The sequence below is a fragment of the Mesoplodon densirostris genome, chromosome 11, assembly GCF_025265405.1.
Source record: "Mesoplodon densirostris isolate mMesDen1 chromosome 11, mMesDen1 primary haplotype, whole genome shotgun sequence".
Classification (NCBI taxonomy): Eukaryota; Metazoa; Chordata; class Mammalia; order Artiodactyla; family Ziphiidae; genus Mesoplodon; species Mesoplodon densirostris.
Window position 1 is genome coordinate 45,503,728 of NC_082671.1, and position 22,062 is coordinate 45,525,789.

The 22,062-nt window shown below is 40.0% G+C and overlaps 1 protein-coding gene across 1 annotated transcript in view; it reads left to right on the forward strand.

Moving 5' to 3' along the window:
• Positions 1-22,062, forward strand: part of SARNP (SAP domain containing ribonucleoprotein) — a 53,394-nt gene that overhangs the window by 17,052 nt on the left and 14,280 nt on the right. Inside the window, exons 5-9 of the mRNA XM_060113398.1 lie at positions 2,508-2,559; positions 3,399-3,472; positions 3,923-3,951; positions 7,169-7,194; positions 8,709-8,777. Of these exons, the coding sequence (XP_059969381.1) occupies positions 2,508-2,559; positions 3,399-3,472; positions 3,923-3,951; positions 7,169-7,194; positions 8,709-8,777 (250 nt within the window). The remainder of the gene's footprint in view (positions 1-2,507; positions 2,560-3,398; positions 3,473-3,922; positions 3,952-7,168; positions 7,195-8,708; positions 8,778-22,062) is intronic.

Here is a 22,062-nt window from a genome sequence, read left to right on the forward strand (position 1 = left end):
ATGCATATTGTCAGTTTCTTGCTTTTTCACATATGGAGATCTTTCTATATCATCATATAATATCTTTATTTAAATATTAGTTATAGGGACTTCCCTGGCGGTCCAGTGGTTAAGACTCCATGCTTCCACTGAAGGGGGCACAGATTCGATCCCTGGTTGGGGAACTAAGGTCATGCATGCTGCATGGCGCGGCCAAAAAAAATTAGTTATATATAGGCAAGGTTCTAAGTGTTTTACATGTATTCTCATTTAATTGTCACGTCAACGCTATGAAATGAGGATAATTATCCTAGTAAGTGGTAGGTCTCTTTTTTTTTAGCTTGTCGTTATAGGATATTACAAGTATATACAAAACTTAGGAGAATAGTAAATAGACCCCCATGAACCCATCACCTAGATTTAGTTGTTATCAACTTAGAATCTTATTCTTTCTGGCAGCTAATAGTACTCCATTCTATGGTTGAACAGTAATTTCACCAGTCTCCTGTTGATGGACATTTAGATTATTCATAATTGCAAAAAATACAGTGCATGTTCATATACAACTAATTTTAAATTTATGCAGGTATGTCCAAAGGATAAGTTTCTAGCAATGGATTTTCTGCATTAGAGAAGATGTGCATTTAATATTTTATTAGATTTTGTCATATTACTGCTTTCTAAAGCCATTTAGTTATCATCCATCATAGGAGGTTTATGTTTAGATATAATGCCTTGAGAAAATGGCTGATGGGATAGCTTTAAAATAGAGATGTTTTGGGGAGTTATGGGGCAAGAAGGAAGATGAAATAAATACAATTATAATTGGCCTGTGTGGGTTAAAAATTATGAAGTTTGAAAATTTGTAGTTTATTTTTATAATATGTAAAATGTGTAATTCCCTTGTTTAGAGGGCTTTAATTTTTTAGTTTATTTTTATAGTATGTAAAATGTGTAATTCCCTTGTTTAGAGGGCTTTAATTTTATCAGTGAATTTCTAAACAAAGAAATTGAAAATGTGTGTGGGAGGGGTTGTGTTTTTGCTTGTTAGAGGGATAGTAGTGGTTAGACTAAAGTATGTACAGAAAGATTCTGGGTCGCCGTAATATGGAGAATGTTTTGTATGTGACTATGGGTAGGGGCGAAACTTCTGAGTGAAGAGAAGAAATTTCACATGAGCCCCAGAATATGATGTTATTTATTGCTTGAGCTTAATTATGCCTGAGGGAGTTGGAACAGAGCTGAAGGAAGCTTCTTCTCTCCGGTTCCCTTTCTGCCGTGAAGTGTACTGATGGGAATGTGGAGGAAGTCATTAGCCTGGGGTTTGGTGGAGAGGACTGCTATTTTAATGGCATTGGACTTCAAGTAGAACATTAAACTTCAGTGTCCCTTTCTGCCTGAACAAAACAGAGAGGACTGGGGAAGGAAAGATGACTGGGAAATGGAAAGAAATCAGAAATTTCTTTAGAAGTCAGAATGTACAGGGCTAATTTAGGTCCTTAGAACATTCAAAAGGAGATCCCCTTGCTTTGTCTTTTGCTTGAGGTTCTCCAAAAAAGGTACCTCTGTTTCTAGTTTGATTTTTTTCCCCTCTCCTCAATCTACGGCAGTTAAATATTGCAGGACTTAGTTATGGTCAGCAGGGGGCTCCCATTGCTTATCTGTCAGTCCAGGGACCTCCAACAAAAGGATGGAGGAGAGAGTAAGTTCCTGTTCCAGAATTGCTTCCTCTGAAAATGCCATTAAACCATTACTACCTTTCAGGGCATCAAATGGGAAAAGTGTCTGGGATATTGGAACAAAAGCCTCCCATGTCTCTAAATGAGGGACCTTAATGAGACTGGTTATGACCCACAGTTTTATGGGAGTTGTTTGGTGGAGGGTTAATGCCCTTCCATTTATCCTGAGTACTTCCGAACTTTGTCTCCCGCCCCCCTGGTCCCCCCTCTTTTGTTTTCTCTTAAACCTTTTGACTGGTAACTTGCCATGTTTTCCTAATTCAAACTCCCCTTAGCCTTTTTTCTTCCCACTCCCTTTGGCATTTTTATTTATCCCACTTTGACTGTTCCAGCTGGAGCTACGGGCCCATGGGAGATAGAAGGGATTTGTAAAAGAAGGAGACCAGACCTTGTAGAGCACTCATTAATTGTGATGAAAATTGAGAGCTGGTATTTAGATGAGGGTTGGAGGAATAGTCATGAGTCCAAAAGTACATTTAAAGTTTCTAAAAGTAAATGAAATGATTTCTGGTGTCCTTTGAGCATTTCCCTCAGCTCAGTATATTTAACCAGACGTCTTTCCTTGTTACTTTCTTATACTCTAGCAAAGTAGCTTAGTCTGTTATTTAAACTCTTTTATCAGTAGACGACACTTCAAGGAACTAAAGGTCTAATGGGCTTCATGTTTTTTTGGTCTGAAGGGTGGTAGAGAGATATGGGACAGAGGACATGATTCAGGTGAATTCTTATACACTTCAAAGGTTTTGGTTTAGAATGTCAGTCTTCTGATTTTAAAAATCCCTTTTCCAGGGCAGCAGAGAAAAAAGTGGTAAAAATTACATCTGAAATACCGCAGACTGAGGTAGGTATTCTTTCAGAAGAGCAGTCTATATATATATATCTTTCTGTTTCTTACCCTTTATTTTGTCTGTATCATCACTTTAAAATATTTACTCATAGGCAGAAAATCAGTATTGACAGATTTTGGTATTGATACATTTTTCCACCAGCCACACTTGGGAATATATTTGGACTGGCATAGTCACCTTTGAGGCCGTAGTCTTTTTGTATAGTATTCTGGTCTTAGTGGTAACTCTTTTTAAGATGTTTACAAACTAAGATTAGAGTTTGAGAGGATTATACCTTGGAAGAGATGAAAATTTACAGGGGAAGATGTCACTCTTAAGTTACTACTAGCTAGCTGGTGAGATTGAAATTTCTCTGGATCCTATCTCAAGATCTCTGAAACTGGGTTTCAGTGAAGATCTATGGGGTTTTTTTGTACTATTAAAGTAGAGATGGCATAGGACAACGCTGCCTCATTTCTAGCTGAAAGAGTACAACTAGTGTTGGAACCAAGCTGTTCCTTTGATCCATTTTCAAAGGTCAGTCAAACACAGCTTTTGTCTTCTTGGCTTGATACAGAATGCGGGTTTTATTTTATTCCTTCCCTTTTGTTTTTGAGGACATGAATGTAATAATAGTCTTTTTGTGTTTGCTTTCTGGAAAGGACTGTTGAGTTAAGCCCTGGGATGGATACAACCTGATATCCTCTATGATTGTCAGTATAACTCAGTTTGGACCTTAAGAAATTAATCCCGATGTTCTAGAGATACACACCTCTAAATGACTTTTCTCTTAAAAGAAGGAAACCAGAAATTGAATTTTTCTCTTGCCTTTCTTTTGTCTGTTATCACTTAGAGGATGCAGAAGAGAGCTGAACGATTCAATGTACCTGTGAGCTTGGAGAGTAAGAAAGCTGCCAGGGCAGCTAGGTGAGTGTTCCCAGCCTTTTAGACCTGAGATCGTGGTAATATGAAGGTGAGGGAATGTGTTCCTAGGTTTTAAATATAGTTGTTGATTTTAAGTAGAATAGAGGCCTTGCTGGAAAGAAATACTCTCTTGGCTCTATTCAGAACGTATCTGCTGATTGGTTGTAGTAGCTATAGATTGGGTTTTATTATCAAGCAGGGTTTTTGTAATAGGTAAAAGTCAGGAACTGACTGCTACTCCCAGTTCTGATAAGGCTACCTTTTAACTTATTCTCTGGACTCTTGGTGAGAAAAAGAGTCAACTGAACCTCTTTCATGGGGTTGTTAGAATTAGCTAATGATTGCAAGGCTTGAGATCACAAGCAAGAAGTGCCATATGTATACTTGACACGGAGACAGACAACCAGGAGTGTGAACAGCTTCCTAAAATTTAGCTTGTTTTTCTTTCTACAGATTTGGGATTTCTTCAGTTCCATCAAAAGGTAAGAGTATAGAGACTTCGGAGAAAGTTATCTTTATGTTTTTACTTTTTTGGCACAACAGATTCCATTTCTCCAAATTAAGGTAAACTTGTTAGCTCTAGAAGCCTGTAAGAGGTTATTATATCCACCTCTTTGCTCTAGGTAAAACCATACTTAAGCCTTCCTGGGCAATTTAGAGAAGGTGCTAAAGTTATGAGAGAATAGGAGGAAGTGTCAACATTTGTTTTCCTTTTCTTGGATCTCTTCAGAGAAGTTTCTAATACCTTCTTTATTCTGATGTCTCAAGTTAGCATGTAATTATTGTGTACCTGTCCAGTGTTATATTGCCTAGTGTGAGTGGCAAAAGGAAGAAAAGAGTCTGTTTTATTTTTTATTTTTTTTTCTCTTTTACCTTCTAGGAATTTACAAGGGAATAATCTTGGATAAAAGACTTAGCCACAAGGATTATCACAGCATTATTTATAGTGATCAATAACTGGAAACAATGTAATATACAATAGAGAATTGGTTGAGTAAAATGTGTACCATAGTACAGTTAGAAGACCATGAAGATGTTTAAAATTATACTGAAGAATATTTGTCAGACAGATAAATGGAAAAAGCAAGTTATAAAATATTTGTAGTATGTTCCTATTTCCCAATAAAAGTGCATGTATGGTTAGGGAAAAAGATTAGAGGGATATATACTAAATTGATAACATTCATTGTCTCTGGTTGGTGGAATTTTGAGTGACTTCTTTTTGCTTGTCTGTGTTTTTTAAATTTCTACATTGAATATGTATTTGTAATAAATTAGAGGGAAAAGTTACTCTTTTTAATTTATTTTTATTATTGTTTTTAATTTTATTTATTTATTTATTTATTTTTGGCCGCACTGGGGTCCGTTACTGCTCACGGGCTTTCTTTAGTTGTGGTGAGCAGGGGCTACTGCAGTGTGCGGGCTTCTCATTGCAGTGGTTTGTCTTTATTGTGGAGCACGGGCTCTAGGTGCCTGGGCTTCAGTAGTTGTGGCACGTGGGCTCAGTAGTTGTGGTTCATGGGCTCAAGAGCGCAGGCTCAGTAGTTGTGGTGTGCGGGCTTAGTTGCTCTGCGGCATGTGGGATCTTCCCGGACCAGGGATCAAACCTGTGTCCCCTGCATTGGCAGGTGGACTCTTATCCACTGTGCCACCAGGGAAGTCCCTCAGAGACTTTAAATGTAGTCTTCTGATCCAATGCAGTCTTCCTAGTGACCTGTTAGTAGTGTCAAGTCTATTAAGAAAATGTCCTCCAAAGATCTTGTAGAGTTTTGCTATGCCCCTTTAAAAGACCAGCAAGGGACTTCCCTGGTGGTTCAGTGGTTAAGACTCCACCTTCCAATGCAGGGGACACGGGTTTGATCCCTGGTCGGGGAACTAAGATCCCACATGCTGTGGGGCACCTAAGCCCATACACCACAACTAGAGAGCCCGCTTGCCCCTTAACTACTGAACTTGTGTGCTCTGGGGCCCGTGTGCCACAACTAGAGAAACCTACGTGCCACAACGAAAGATCCCACCTGCCACAAATAAGACCCGATGCAGTCAAAAAAATAAATAAGTAAAAATAAAAAATAAAAGACCAGCAAAATTCTGGTCACTGTCACTACATGCTTTAGAAACAGAATATTCTCTGACATTTAGTTATATCAAGAGAGAGATAATAGGATTGGTGATGTTACAACAAAAAATTTTAATATTTATTTATTTATTTGGCTGCACCAAGTCTCAGTTGCGGCACACAGGATCTTCGTTGCCACGTGCAGGATCTTTTTAGCTGTGGCATGCAGGATCTTTAGTTGAGGCATGTGCGATCTAGTTCCCTGACCAGGGATCGAACCCGGGCCCCCTGCATTTGGAGTGCGGAGTTCTAGCCACTGGACCACTAGGGACGTCCCAAAAGTTTTAAAAGATATTATTAAATGGTGCTATTTGAAGAAAGGCAAAAGTTAAAATTAATACTTAGCCTAAAGAGGAAAACTGACCAATAAAATAATGTGTAGGTAACATTCAGTGTTATTCATATAATCCTAGAACTACAGGGTAGCTCTTAAAAGAGTAGAATTTGGCAACATATAAAAGGAAATACTGTTTTATAAGTGAGAACATAAAAATATGTAACAGTTCCTAGTACATAGGTTATGGTTAAAGTTGAGTCCATACCTGAAAGTTTACAGTGGAAAGTTAGGGAACCAATTACAATATTGAGATTGCTTAAAATAAAATTCTGAGAAGTTTTAAGTAAATAATTATTGACTAGATTGGGGTTGGGCCTACAGGCTAATATACTATTTGCTTCTTAGTGATAATTTCAGGACAGAACATTCGCTTTAAGAAGCCATAATTTTAACTCATTATAATAGTAGCTCTGGTCTTTTGTCCAGATAAGATGTTTTTCTCTTTTTTTAACAGCTTTATTGAGATATAATTCATGTATCATACAACTCATCCATTTAAAGTATATAATTCAGTGTTTTTTATATATTCACAGGGTTGTACAGCTATCATCATAGTCTAATTTTAGGACATACTCATCATCCCCAAAATAAACCCCATACCCGTTAGCAGTTTTTCTTATCTGCTCCCTCTGCCCCACCCCACTAATCAACCACTAAGTTTTTTCTATATATGTAAGTTTGCCTTCATATAAATGGTATCATACAGTTCATGGTCTTTTGTGACTGGCTTCTTTCGCTTAACATAATGTATTCCAGGTTTATCCCTGTTTTAGGATGTATCATTACTTCATTTCTTTTTATTGTTAGATAATATTAGGTTGTATTGATATACCACATTTTATCTACCCCTCAGTTGATGCACATTTGGGTTTTCATTTTGTGGCTACTATGGCTAATGTTGCTGTGAACATTCATATACAAGTTTTCGTGTGGATATATGTTTTCATTTCTCTTGGGTATATACCTAGGAGTAGAATTGCTAGGTCATATGGTAAACTCCATGTTTAACTTTTTGAGGAACTACCAAACTGTTTTCCAAAGTGGCTGTACTATTTTATGTTCCCAACAGCAATGGGTGCAGACATGGTCTCTAGATGTAATCTGTGCCTTTTCTTTAACTTCATAAGATAAAGGACATTTGTCCTATATATGATTTCTATGCTATCTAACTTGATTCAAAGATGTCAACTTCCTTTATGACTTTTAAGAATATTAAATAAAACTTTTAAATTAATTTCTTTAGGCCTGTCATCTGATGCCAAGCCTATGGTAAGAAATCTTTTTTTTTTTTTTCTTAACCTTGAGAGCCAAATCTTAACTCTGTACAGTTAGTTAAGTTACAGATTTCCTTCTTCTCCCCAGATCAGAGGAAACTGAGGTAGTATGAGTTTGGTGACTGTTTTCAGTACAGTGTCTTATGTCCTAAATAGAAAGAATTGTTTGAGGTACTGAAAGGTCAGGAAAATTGCTGCATCTTCAAAGTCATTATAAACATCTTCCTTCCTACCACTCCTCTTGAAAAGGGTAGATTTTGTTAGCTAGAGGACAATCCATATAACTCTTTGTTTTATGGTACTGGAGTTTTAGGGCCTCATCCAGTGGCTTCGGATAATGTCAGACTCTTAATTACCACAAGAGAATCTGTGGAAGCAACTTATGAGTTCTATTTTGTAGATACTGATAATTTTCAACACTACCTGTCAAATACCAGAGAATAAAGACTAGGATAGTACGCCTTCTGGACCATTATGACTTGTCAGCATGTTTAGAAAATGCAAGCAAATGCTGTGAAATATGTTTAGCTTTATGAAATCCTGCTCTTGGAATTACAGTTTAATAATGTAAGTGAAGGTGAAATGTTTTAGTAGTAGTAGTAGTAGAAGTTAGTAGCAGTAGTAGTAGTAATGATAATGTCCCAAATATCCTTATGATAAGTCTTATGTATCAAGGCTTCCAAGAAAATGGAAGGAAGAAAATTGAGTTAGGTACTGGTAGTAGATTTGTGTTCTGAAGAACGGAGAGCTGCAGTGATAGTTTCTCTTTGCTAGGGCATAGGGTTAAGAACTACTTGCAAAGCCTATGTATAGGAATTAACAATTTTGGACTGTGAATGATGGACTTGTTTGGAGGTGATGATTTAGACATTTGTTTGCTTTTTCAAGCAGTGTTTGGCCTACTTTGATCTTAAACCCTCCCTAGGCTTTTGCCACCTTTGATGAATGAAAGCGGCAGGGCTGAATCTTTCACTGCATTCCAGGAGAGAACTTTTAATAATTAGTGGCATGGATGAGTGCTGCTTAGTTTCCTAATTTGGCACATAGGGTATCTTTGATGTTGTATAGGCTTATTTGAACTCTTAGCTTTGGACCATAGTTTGTGCCTTCTGTTTTGATTTTTTTCTTTTTTTAAATTTATTTATTTTTGGCTGCATGGGGTCTTCATTGCTGTGCGTGGGCTTTCTCTAGTTGCGGCGAGCAGGGGCTACTCTTCGTTGCGGCACCCGGGCTTTTCATTGCGGTGGCTTCTCTTGTGGAGCACGGGCTCTAGGCGCGCGGGCTTCAGTAGTTGTGGTGCGTGGGCTCAGTATTTGTGGCTTGCAGGCTCTAGGGCGTAGGCTCAGTAGTTGTGGCGCACAGGCTTAGTTGCTCCGTGGCATGTGGGATCTTCCCGGACCAGGGCTCAAACCTGTGTCCCCTGCATTAGCAGGCAGATTCTTAGCTACTGCGCCACCAAGGAAGTCCCTGATTTTTTTAAAAATATTTTTTTTCCTATGTTTTTTGTAGGTTAACCTGGATAAGTTAAAGGAAAGAGCTCAAAGATTTGGTTTGAATGTCTCTTCAATCTCCAGAAAGGTAAGGTACTATTTTTGCAACATTAGAGCAGCTTGGGGCTACATAGTTTGGAAATGACTGTCCTAAGAATAGAACTGGCTACTCAGCACTTCATTTAATGCAGTCCTTTGACTATCACCTCCTCTCACTGACTATTGATTATATTATGGCTATTGTTTAACAAAGTTAATTGTTTTTTTCTACAGATTGTTTGCATAGCTGCCATGCTGGCTGTTAGAACAAGGTTTATATTTCTCTTTGTTGAGTTCAGTGACGTTACATCTGCTTTAACTTCTGATATAGGCATAATGGAAATTAAATAATCAGGGGAAGACAGTCCTGTCTTTAGGTCAAAGGTACCTAAAAGTAAAATTTGGAGGTTCTTTGGAACAAAACTGAGAAAATTGTTTCATTCTTTCTGCCCCTCTGCTAACTGATACTGTTTAGTGTAAGCAAGATGACTTTTTGACACCATGCTGTGGGGAGGGATCAATTCTACAGGGCATTGTTGTGTTTGGAGTTTTGCTAGGCACATTGGAGAAAATGCTAAGGACTTGCCTGTTTGCCTAGAGCCGGTAGTCTCTTAATCTTTGTTCTGTGAGAATGAGAGCACGTTTCTTGGTTGTTCAAGTGGTGGTAGGATTAAGGGAAGACTATTTCAAACCAGAAAAAACATCATTAGGAAAAAAAAAATTATTTCCCACTCGAGTATGGAAGCATTTAGCTCTCTAGAAATCCATTAGAAAAAACTTACCTGACGGTAGTTATATTTTAGCTCAGAAAAGAAAAATTGAGTATATAAAAGTAAACAGTTGTGTCCCTGTGAGACTCATAACCTTGCACACAACTGTGCTTCATCTTCCTTCCCTTTGGGTTACATTTTTTGTGTTTACCAGAAATATAACATCATGTCTTTTTGCCCAACTTGATGCTCAGACCATCGGTATTCAGTAGGAGTATTTGGTGGTTTATGTGGAATAAAATAAAGGAGTTGAGAGGTAGGCAGAATATATGATTCTTAAACCACAAACAGCTTAATAGGGAAGAATTATTATAAACCAAAAGTCATTTGTGTTTTGCAAGATGGTCAAGAGAAAAGGTGCTTTGGATCCGTGACCCTTCTTATCATCTATCTCCTTGTTTTGTATATGAGGCCTAGGTATCTGAGAATCTCATCAATAACTTCACTCCTTTAGGGAATTGTATGAGTTTGTGTGTTGGAGGACGGAGGGAACAAAAGGTACCCACTGAACTGAGAAGGTACCTCGATACTGAAAAATGAGGCCGGCAGCTCCATATATATAATCAATGGAGTAGTTTATTATAGGGCAACTTACTTACAGGGTAGGATGAGGTAGACGACAATCTGGAAGCATTCACAGCTGCACTCCACACTGCTGAGGGGCCATTGGGCCAATTTTATACTTACAGTTAACCCAGGGTTTGGGGGTACATGCTTGGAAACAGGAAGTGCATTCCCAAGTCAAGATTTATGAATGGGTAACTAGTCTTGTGGGCGCCATGAATATATCAGTGAAGGTCGTCATTGTTGTTTAGAGACTAACAGAGTATAGAGGCCACCCAGGCCTAATGATCATTAAACAATATCTATTAACTACAGAGCCCTTGATGACAGAGAAGAGATGTACTACACAGTACAGCCCTAGGTAGAGTCAGTGGAAGGACAGGAGGAACTGAATGGACACAAGATGGCATCACTTATGCCAACAGCCATACATTGTGTGTTTTATCGAAATTAACAGAATTGAACAGGATATCTCCTCCTACTTAGCTCATAGGGACACATTCCTGAGAGGAATTTTGTCTGTCACTGTGCTGCTCACCTGAGTTATACGAGGATACCAGTCTTTTCCCTTCCCTTCCCTGGAATCTTTCTCTATATTTGACCTGATTTCAGCCTCCACAGGAGGCTGAGTAAAACATGAAGGGATACATTTATTGATTTTGAGCAAATTACTAAACTTCTTTGATCCTCATCTATAAAACTGGGAGTAACACCTAACATGTTTGTGAAGAATAAATGTATATTTGCAGTTCCCTAACATAGTGACACTTTGCCCCTCTATAAATTTTATTTTTATGTATTTTTAATGTATTTTTTAATGTTTTTTATTTAATTTTTTTTTTTTTTTTTTTTGGCTGCGTTGGGTCTTTGTTGCTGTGCGCAAGCTTTCTCTAGTTGCGGCGAGCAGGGACTACTTTTTGTTGCGGTGCGGGGGCTTCTCATTGTGGTGCCTTCTCTTGTTGCAGAGCTTGGGCTCTAGGCGCACGGGCTTCAGCAGTTGTGGCACCAGGGCTCAGTAGTTATGGTTCTCAGGCTCTAGAGTTCAGGCTCAGTAGTTGTGGTGCATGGGCTTAGTTGCTCCGCAGCATGTGGGATCTTCCCGGACCAGGGATCAAACCTGTGTCCCCTGCATTGGCAGGAGGATTCTTAACCACTGCGCCACCAGGGACGTCCAGACCCTCAATAAATTTTAGTTTCCTTCCTTGGTTTTCAGTTCTGGTTTTATCACTTTGAGTCAATTAACTTCTGTGTTTCAGTTGATCATTGATAGGATTACAGTTCCCATTTTAAATTCTAAAGAGTTAAAATGAGATAATGGTAATTGGCAGAACTCTAATTATATGAGCTCTGTTCTCTAATAACATTCATTGTCACACATGTGTTCTAGAGTAGTGCTTTGCGAATTCTGTGACGAAAGACTAGTTTTTAAAAATTTCCAATTCATCATCGAGAGGTACTTTTGCGAAAAAATTAGAATGTCAAAGAAATGTTAAATTACTTTGGAAGTTTCTAAACACTCTCAATTTCTGGACTTATTTCTAGACTGATAAACGGTTTGGGGATCAAGCACTAGGAGGCAGACCCCATTTTGAGGAGCACTGTACTAGAGCATACACGATTTCTTCCAAGGACCACTTTGCTTGGAGGCTTGTGACTTTCTGAGATGTCCTTTTTGAGTAGTTTCCATTTACATTGATCATTAAATCCTGATTTTCAGAATTATCCTAATTTCAATGGTTTGTTCTAAGTTGCCTCATAAACCATTAAAAATGTCCCTGCTATTTTGCTATCTAGACCACCACTGTTCAGTAGAACCTTCTGTGATGATAGAAATATTCTACAAAATATTGTTCTATTAAATAATCTGTTATCTAATATAAGCATACCTCAGAAATATTGTGGATTCAGTTGCAGACCACCGCAATACAGTAAATATTGTAGCAAAGTGAGTCACAAATAAGCAGTGTACATACCTAAATTGAAAACGACTTTATTGCTAAAATAAAAGTGCTAACCATCATCTGAGCCTTCGGCGAGTTGTGATCATTTTGCCAGTGGAGGGTCTTGCCTCTATGTGGACGGCTGCTGACTGATCAGGATGGTGGTTGCTTAAGGTTGGGGTGGCTGTGGCAGTTTCTTTTCTTTTCTTTCTTTCTTTTTTTTTTTGCCAAAAATGCATTTTTTATTTAAAAAAATTCTTGCTTTTAATGTCCTCAAACAACCAGTGCAACCAAGTGGCATTCTGAACCTCAGACTGCTAAGAAGTGACTAAGATGCAGCTGAAATAATTGTGTTGTAAGATAATTTATGCTTGTTATTTATTTTTAAAAATTCAGCTTTATATACGAAAAAAGATCTGTTTCAGTTCCTTCCTAAATTTAGTACAAAATGCAGTGTATAGAAATATTGTATCTATTCCTTGTTCCTGAATTCACATAATTAATAGATTCTCCAAATTACTTTGCATTACAAAATCACTTGAAGTAGAATTAAGGATGGGACAGATATATAAATTACATTATAAAATTTATTTAGAACTGTATAAAATAAATCATCTTTGTCCAGGAGTTGTACAAAATGAAGGAAATATTATATGTAGTTTAATATTTATGTAGTGGGCTTCCCTGGTGGCACAGTGGTTGAGAGTCCACCTGCCGATGCACGGGACACGGGTTCGTGCCCCGGTCCGGGAAGATCCCACATGCCGCGGAGCGGCTGGGCCCGTGAGCCATGGCTGCTGAGCCTGCGTGTCCGGAGCCTGTGCTCCGCAACGGGAGAGGCCACAACAGTGAGAGGCCCGTGTACGGCAAAAAAAAAAAAAAAAAAAAAAAAAAAAAAATTATGTAGTAAATATAAATCATATGCTGTGTGGACTTCTAGACAAATGTGCTTCCTGGGCAATTTCTTAAAATAAAACGACAATGGGGCTTCCCTGGTGGCGCAGTGGTTGAGAGTCCGCCTGCCGATGCAGGGGACACAGGTTAGTGCCCCGGTCCAGGAAGATCCCACATGCCGCGGAGCGGCTGGGCCCGTGAGCCATGGCTACTGAGCCTGCGCATCCGGAGCCTGTGCTCTGCAACGGGAGAGGCCACAACAGTGAGAGGCCTGCGTACCGGAAAAAAACAAGCAAACAAACAAAAAAACACAACAATGAAGTTTGCCACATTGATTGACTGACTCTTCCTTTCACAAATTATTTCTCTGGAACATGCAATGCTGTTTGATATCATCTTACCTACAGTAAGTTCTTTCGGAATAGAAGTCAATCCTTTCAAACCTGGCTGCTGGTTTATCAACTAAATTTATGTAACATACTAAATTCTTTGTTGTCATTTCAGCAATATTCACAGCATCTTCTCCAGGACTATATTCCATCTCAGGAAATCACTGTCTTTGCTCATCTGTAAGCAACTCCTCATCCGTTCAAGTTTTACCATGAATCGTAGCAATTCATTCCCATCTTCAGGCTCCACTTCTAATTCTAGTTCTTTAGCTGTTTGCACCACATCTGCAGTTACTTCCTCTACTGAAGTCTTGAACCCCTCAAAGTCATCCATGAGGGTTGGAATCAACTCTTTCCAAACTCCTGTTAATGCTGATTTTTTTTTACCTCTCTCCATGAATCACAGATGTTCTTAATGGCATCCAGAATGGTGAATCCTTTCCAGAAGGTTTTCAGTTTGCTTTGCCCACATCCATCAAAGGAATCACTACGTGTGGCCTTACGAAAAGTACTTCTTAAATAATAAGATTTGAAAGTTGAAATTACTCCTTGATCTGTAGGCTGCAGAAGGGATGTTGTGTTAGGAGTGGAAACAACATTAATCTCACTGTACATCTCCGTCAGAGCTCTTGGCTGACCAGGTGCATTGTCAGTGAGTAGTAATACTTTGAAAGGAATCTTTTTTTCTGAGCAATATGTCTCAACAGTAGGCTTAATAATTCAGTAAACCATGTTGTAAGCAGACGCACTGTCATCCAGGCTTTGTTGTTCCATTTATAGAACACAGGCAGAGCCCTAGGATTTTCGGAATGGTAAATGAGCATTAGCTCCAACTTAAAGTCACCAGCTGCATTAGCCCCTAACAAGGGAGTCAGCCTGTCCTTTGAAGCTTTGAAGCCAGGCATTAACCTCTCCTCTCTAGCTGTGAAAGTCCTAGATGGCACCTTCTTCCAATGTAAGGCTGTTTCATCTATATTGAAAATCTGTTGTTTGGTGTAGCCACCTTCATTAATTATCTTAACTAGATCTGGACAACTTGCTGCAGCTTCTACATCAGCACTTGCTGCTTCACCTTACACTTTTATGTTATGGAAGTGGCTTCTTTCCTTAAACCTCAGGAACCAAGCTCTGCTAGCTTCAGACTTTTGCAGCTTTCTCACCTCTCTCAGCAGCCTTCGTAGAATTGAAGAGAGTTAGCGCCTGCCTCTGGATTAGGCTTTGATTTAAGGGAATGTTATGGCTGGTTTGATCTTCTATCCAGACCACTTAAACTTTTTTTCACATTAGCAATAAGGCTGTTTCTCTTCTTCTAATGTTCCTTGCAGTAGCACTTTTAATTTCCTTCAAGGACTTTTTCTTTGCATTCACATCTTGGCTAACTGTTTGGTACAAGAGGCCTAGCTTTTGGCCTCTCTCAGTTTTTGACATGCCTTTCTAGCTTTTGATTTAAAGTGAGAGATGTACAACTTTTCCTTTCACTTGAACAGTTAAACACCATTGTAGAGTTATTAATTGGCCTCATTTCCATATTGTTGTGTCTCAGGAAATAGGGAGGCCCGAGAAGAGGGAGAGAGATGGGAACGGCCGGTTGGTGGAGCAGTCAGAGCACACACATTTATTGATTAAGTTCTCTGTCTTCTATGGGCATGGTTTGTGGTGCCCCCAGACAATTACAGTAGTAACATCAAAGATCACTGATCACAGATCGTCATGACACATATAATAACGATGAAAAAGTTTGAAATGTTGCAAGAATTACGAAAATGTGACACAGACATGAAGTGAGCAAATGCTATTGGAAAAATGGCTCCAGTAGACTTGCTCAACATAGGGTTGCTGCAGACCTTCAGTTTGTGAAAAGTACAATATCTGTGAAGTACAATAAGTTGAAGCACAATGAAACAAGGTATACCTATACACTAGTCATTAGCCATATGTGGTTATTGATCACCTGAAATGTGATCAGTAGTCACATGCGGCTAATGATCAGTATAGTCACACAATAGCTAGTGTGACTAGGAACTGAATTTTTAATTATTTTAAATTTAAGTAGCCACATGTGTATTGGACAGCTCAAGTCCAGCTTGTATCTCCCACACAGCTTTCATACTTGGAAGTAGCATAGAAATCTTATCAGACCACCTGTTTGGATCACTGTTTCCATAGCCCAGAATTTTTTAGTACTTGTAGAATATAAGCAGTTTCAGAGTGAATTTGGAGGAGGAGAGAAATTGGAGGAAAGGGAATAAGAGAAAAGAAGAGGAACTGTTCTTTTTTTCGAGTAACTTTTTTTCTAGAACTTAGTGTTCTAGACCCAAATCATGAAATTGCAACTGGCTGCGTTCTCAGTAAGAGTTGCTTTGTTCGGAGTCCTGTGTTTAACAGTTCTCTATCACCAGAGGTGATTTGCTACCTAGTATTTGCTTGGCCAGAGGTTAGTGATATGATTAAATTTGTATTTATGGGACAGCCAGAGCAGCACAATTATGTCCACCTCATCCTGGGGTCCTGGGTTCCAGTATAGCCTCCTCCTGTGTAATTTGGTCATCTGTCTTTAAGTTTTACAGTTCTCCAGGCACAGATTTTATTCAGTTAGATATGGTGCAAATAGTGGAGGTTAATAGGTGATGTGAAGATACCTCTTCTTCATCCTAGTATCCTAAAAGGGGCAATGAGAGAGACTCACTCTCTGTCACCTCATTGCATGGAGTTTGTGTTTGCTTGATCCAGCTTAAGGCCCTCATTGCATCATGGTTTCTTCTCAGTAGATTCTGCTGCATACCAGTGGATATGATAAAGAGAGAGAATGCGTGAGAGGAGTGAGCTGTAGTGTTTGTGACAGATTTTTTTTTTTAAATTTTTATTTATTTATTTTTGGCTGTGTTGGGTCTTCGTTTCTGTGCGAGGGCTCTCTCTAGTTGCGGCGCGAGGGGGCCACTCTTCATCGTGGTGCATGGGCCTCTCACTATCGTGGCCTCTCTTGTTGCGGAGCACAGGCTCCAGACGTGCAGGCTCAGCAGTTGTGGCTCACAGGGCTAGTTGCTCCGCAGCATGTGGTATCTTCCCAGACCAGAGCTCCAACCCGTGTCCCCTGCATTAGCAGGCAGATTCTCAACTACTGTGCCACCAGGGAAGCCCCCAGTTTTTTTTTTTAACTGTCACAATCTGACCATCTCCTCTTCATATTTTAGATATATGGCTTCAGCATATTTTTAATTTGAGGGTATCGAATTTCTGCTATTCTTCCTTGGCTAACTTTTGCATGACCGCTCATATATTTCACTTTTCAGCTCCACTAGTATACTGTACACATTAGGCAGTACACAGAAACTTCAAGAAATGTGCCCCCCCCCAACCATCTTCCCTCTCTCCCCCTGCCCAAGAAAAAGACCTGTCTGTTCATGTTTCCAGCTCAAGTCTCAGTAAATAGAATCCTGTTGGTTTAGGATAATGGGAAGTGACAGGGCAAAGAATGGCACTGGCATTTATGGACATTTTTTACACAAGAGGCTGTAAATTGTCCCCTCCAACTCTTTGGACTATTTGAGGATAGAATGGCATGCCTTTTCTCCTATAAGCTTCATAGTGACAGTGGGCTGAGAAACCTCCCACCCCCTCAAACAAAACAAAACCCAGATAAATAACCTCTACCTGGTTGGTTCTGATTGATCACCAGCTAAGCTTTCAGTCTTGTGCCTAACTGGTTGTTTTTTTTTCTCTGTCAGTTTTCCATGCCTCCCAAGAGAAGTAGTGTTTGGGTCAGTCCTCTTGGTGAAGGACTTGGCCTGGCACATAAGAAATTCATCTCTAAAAGGAATGGGTAAGGGAAGTAGATGGGAAGCCAGCTCAGTTAATATATGATGGTCATAGGACATTCGTTTTGGTAGAAACTAGGTCTGGGCTTAGAGATGTATTGTTAACTGATGTAGCTAATTTGCATGGATTTTTTTTTCGTTTGTTTGTTTTCTAACATTGACACATTTGGGAAAGTGAAACTTGATACTTGAGGAAGTTACAGGAATTCCAGCTAGGTAAGTATTACAAAGAAACACAAACAAAAACACCAGGCCCAGGCACTAAGCAGAAAACTGGAGTGTGGTTTATACTTTTCTCCCTTCCCGAGAATGTGAGGGGCATGTGTTACTGCTTCTTGATTCTTGATTAGTAGTAGTAAATGTTGACGTTAGTACATCTTCCTTACTTCTCTACTAGGATATTACTGAGTTTTCCCTACTTGTAGTTCTTCATATAGGTAACTGTCCTAATGAGTTACCTTAAGTGGCCTGTAAACCCTAAAGGCTACTTTTTCCATGTTCGTGCTTTTTGCCAATTTTCTTCCCTGATGAATGTTCTGTGATACACAATGTTAGAATATATTGATAAAAAGATTGAAAACAAATTAAATATTCCTCCACTGACTATCTTCTTATTGCTGAGGCTGGTAACTAAAAGAGTCTTGGGTGGCTGCAGTGATTAGTTTCATGAACCTTTCATATAATTGTATATTTTTGCTCACCATTTGTTGGGGATGGACCACTTCAGAGTGAGAGAGACATTGGACCTATTGTTTTTGAGGAGCTTGTCGCTGAAATGTGTTGAGATATCAAAGAGAAAGCTGGGACAAAGAGTCAGTTCCAAGCACAGGAGGGCACAAGTGTCTTCTGTCATAGCAGTCCCCAACCTTTTTGGCACCAGGGACCGGTTTCGTGGAAGTCAATTTTTCCATGGCGGGGTGGGGGGGGTGGGGGTGGGGGAGGGGGTGATGGGAGCGATGGGGAGCAGCAGATAAAGCTTTGCTTGCTAGCCTGCCGCTCACCTCCTGCTGTGCGGCCCAGTTCCTGACAGGCTGTGGACCGGTACTGGTCCGTGGTCCAGGGATTGGGGACCCCTGTTCTAGCACACAAATTTCATTATGGCTTGTCTCCATTCACTCTCTTCTGGAAGGCCTATTTGTTTCTATCGAGATTCCCTCCCACCATCTGAAATAAATGAAGAATGTTTGTTTCTTCCCTTCAGCAGTGGGTTTTGGTACAGAGGTTAGTCAGTGGGATATGGAAAGAAGGAAGTTCACACTGTAGATTTACTTTCTTTTAAAAAAAAATTATTTATTTAATTATTTATTTAATTAATTCATTTTTGGCTGTGTTGGGTCTTTGTTGCTGCGTGCGGGCTTTCTCTAGTAGTGAGCGGGGGCTACTCTGTTGCATTGCGCGGGCTTCTCATTGCGGTGGCTTCTCTTGTTGCGCAGCATGGGCTCTAGGTGTGTGGGCTTCAGTAGTTGCAGCGCGCAGGCTCAGTAGTTGTGGCGCATGGGCCTAGTTGCTCCACGGCATCTGGGATCTTCCCAGACCAGGGCTCAAACCCATGTCCCCTATATTGGCAGGCGGTTCTTAACCACTGCGCCTCCAGGGAAGCCCCCACAGTATAGATTTAGAAGTTGAGGGAATTCCCTAGTGTCCCAGTCATTAGGACTCTGAGCTTCCACTGCCGGGGGCCCGGGTTCAGTCTCTGATTGGGGAACTAAGATCCTGCAAGCTGTGTGGCGTGGCCACAAAAAAAAAATTTGGTCACCAGCCTTCTCAGAGGGTCTATAATTGGGATTTCTTAACTAGTTTAGGCATGTATATACAAACTTGTTCCAAAGGAAGAACTGTGGGACTGTGCATAGGACATTGTCAACGTGGAACTGTAAGGACCTGAGGAACCGTAAGCTATGGTGAGGAGTTTGGTAGAATATTTTTTAAAGGGGTAGAAGATTCAGATCCCAGGAAAAGTAGCATGCTGAGTAGGTTTAGGTTCTTTCCAACCACATATATTCAAGCAGCGGTACTTAGGCCAAGGGCAACACTTAATTCTCTATTTCCTTTTCTCATGGTGCCCCATGAGACCAAGAAAAATGCAGGTAGTAGGATTGCAGATGGAAAAAACTTCAGTGTAGACCCTCTCAGTCATCGTATTTCATTGATAAAAGGCTTTGGGGGGAAATTTCCCTCCCCTCCTTCATCCTAGATTGTCATTTTCCCCAAAAATGCTTCTTCCACTTGAAAAATTGTATTATTTTAACTTACATTAACCAACAAGAAAAGACGATAAGAACAGGTTATATAGTAGATAGAGATGGCAGTTGAGAGTGGCTATCAGAGAAGATGAATTTCAGAAAAGCCAAGACCCAACCCCACATAGTCCTCAGCATTTCTGAGAGCATTTTAGGGCCCAACTAAAATCTAACCAGTCCTTTAAATCCCCTTCTTAATTCATAATAATTTGAAAATAAATATTTGGCTTTTTTTTTCTTCTACCTCCTCCTCTAAGATAAAAACACATACGCTGCTGTTTCTATACCCATCCATTGGAACAAACCTTGAGGGAGTGGTGAAGGAGCTGTTTAAAGAGGAAACAATAGGGAAAACTCTCTGACCTCAGTTTATCCCTTCATCTGGTTCTTCATTTGTCCCTGCTGAGGAACAGAACTTGTCTTTTGTCTGTAACACAAATACATCTTTACCTCCCTCCCTTCCCACTTCCCCCCAACACCCTCTCTTCTCACTCCCTTCTATTATGATTCCAATCAATGATGTCATTATGTGTGCCATTCAAATGCTATTGAACCACTTGGCTATAGGAATTTGGAAGAGCAAAGAGGCAGAATGGAATTTTTCTCTCCTGCCCAGGGCTGTTGAAAATGTATTCTAATTTTAACTAGAGAAATAGGAATCAGGTTTTTCTTTGCTCCACTTCTACCCTCCCTCTATACCCTAAACCTCAAACACATACTTTTTACCTGGCCATGGTTGAGAAAAAAGTTGGACAAGAAATGTTAGGAATATAAATTGACCACTTTAGAGGAAAAACTTTAAAAATTGGGGGAAGCAAGATAAAATTTTTGGTGCTATATCAGCATTTGTGGCTGGTGTTTTACCCTGTTCACTGTAAATTGGATCTTTGAGAAGTTTGTGATAGAGGGTTTATATTTCCCTAAGGTACGTGGTTGAGACCTCTAGGATCTTGTAACATTTCATTTTATTTTTCTCTCTCTGATTTCATTCATTGAGTTTGAACCTAAAGAACTAGAGGCACAAAAGTTTGTAGTAAGAAAAAAAACTTGCTCTCTTTTCTGTTTCCTCTGCTTGATACCCTGCCCCCACTAATGTCTTTGCATTCCTTCTTCTAACATGTCAGAATTGATGACTTCGATAAAATACAAGTTTTATGCCTCTCTGTGGTCCCCCTTAGTCTTTGCCCCAAGAGTAAACATACCCTGGAAAAGGAGGGGAATACTGCATTCTGTTGAGTCTGTTTTACTTTTAAATACCTTCAGCTGTTTTTGCCAACCAAGTTCTTGTGGTGGGGTCATTCTCTGAGTGCCAGTTTTTATTTTATTTTTTAAAAATTTTTGGCTGTGCTGCACGGCATGTGGGATCTTATTAGTTCCCCAACCGGGGATTGAACCTGTGCCCCCTGCATTGGAAGCATGGAGTCTTAACCACTGGACTGCCAGGATAGTCCCTGAGTGCCAGTTTTTTAAAAAGTGCCACTCTTAGACTCTTAGCATGTAAGGTTTTAAAACCCACCTGTAAATCATATCTGATTGTATATCTAGTTGTATGTCTAATTTTTTTTTTTTTTTTTTTTTTTTGCGGTACGTGGGCCTCTCACTGCTGTGGCCTCTCCTGTTGCGGAGCACAGGCTCCGGACGCGCAGGCTCAGCGGCCATGGCTCATGGGCCCAGCCGCTCCGCGGCATGTGAGATCCTCCCGGCCCGGGGCACAAACCCGTGTCCCCTGCATCGGCAGGCGGACTCTCAACCACTGCGCCACCAGGGAAGCCCTGTATGTCTAATTTTGAGGTAACCGGTAGCTAGCTGGCTCTCTAAGCAGAGCAATATCTGTCCGATCACTCCAGATACTCTCCCTAGCTATGGTGAAATGTGAGCTAACCCTCTGAATCCAAGTCTATCCTTCCTTCAAAATCTGTATGGGAGGAAGAAGTGTGGGGTGTTTTTGTTTGTTTGTTTTTTTGGTTTGTGTTTGTGTTTCTAATTTTGGGGGGGTATGAAATTTTGGTGTTCAAATACTCCTCATGATGTGAGAGCAGTAGCAGTATAAGAATGTTTAAGATGCATATTAATACTTGAGAGACTAATACTTGAGTAATACTGTTTGTTAGGCTGACACTGATAAGGAGAGGTAACATTTTAAAGAATACATATGGGTTTGGTTCAAGTAAGGTTTAATAATAACATGATAGTTCGTTCTCTTATACACTCACTAAAATAGTAAAGTTGCTTTTTATGCCTGAAAGCTGAAACAGGTCAAATAAAATCCTATAGATTTTGAAGTTGCAAATGGGAATGAGATAGGGCATCAGATCGTGAGATTTTTTTAAAATAAATTTATTTATTTTTGCTGTATTGGGTCTTCATTTCTGTGCGAGGGCTTTCTCTAGTTGTGGCAAGCGGGAGCCACTCTTCATCGCAGTGCGCGGGCCTCTCCCTATCGCGGCCTCTCTTGTTGTGGAGCACAGGCTCCAGATGCGCAGGCTCAGCAGTTGTGGCTCACGGGCCTAGTTGCTCCGCCACATGTGGGATCTTCCCAGACCAGGGCTTGAACCCGTGTCCCCTGCATTGGCAGGCAGATTCTCAACCACTGCGCCACCAGGGAAGCCCCGTGAGATGTTTTATAGGAAGATACTTGGTAGTGATTTTTGCAGACTAGCAAAGTCCCTGTTTTTAATAAAATCTGAGGTCCCTTGTTAAGATCTAGAAAATGTTAACTCCT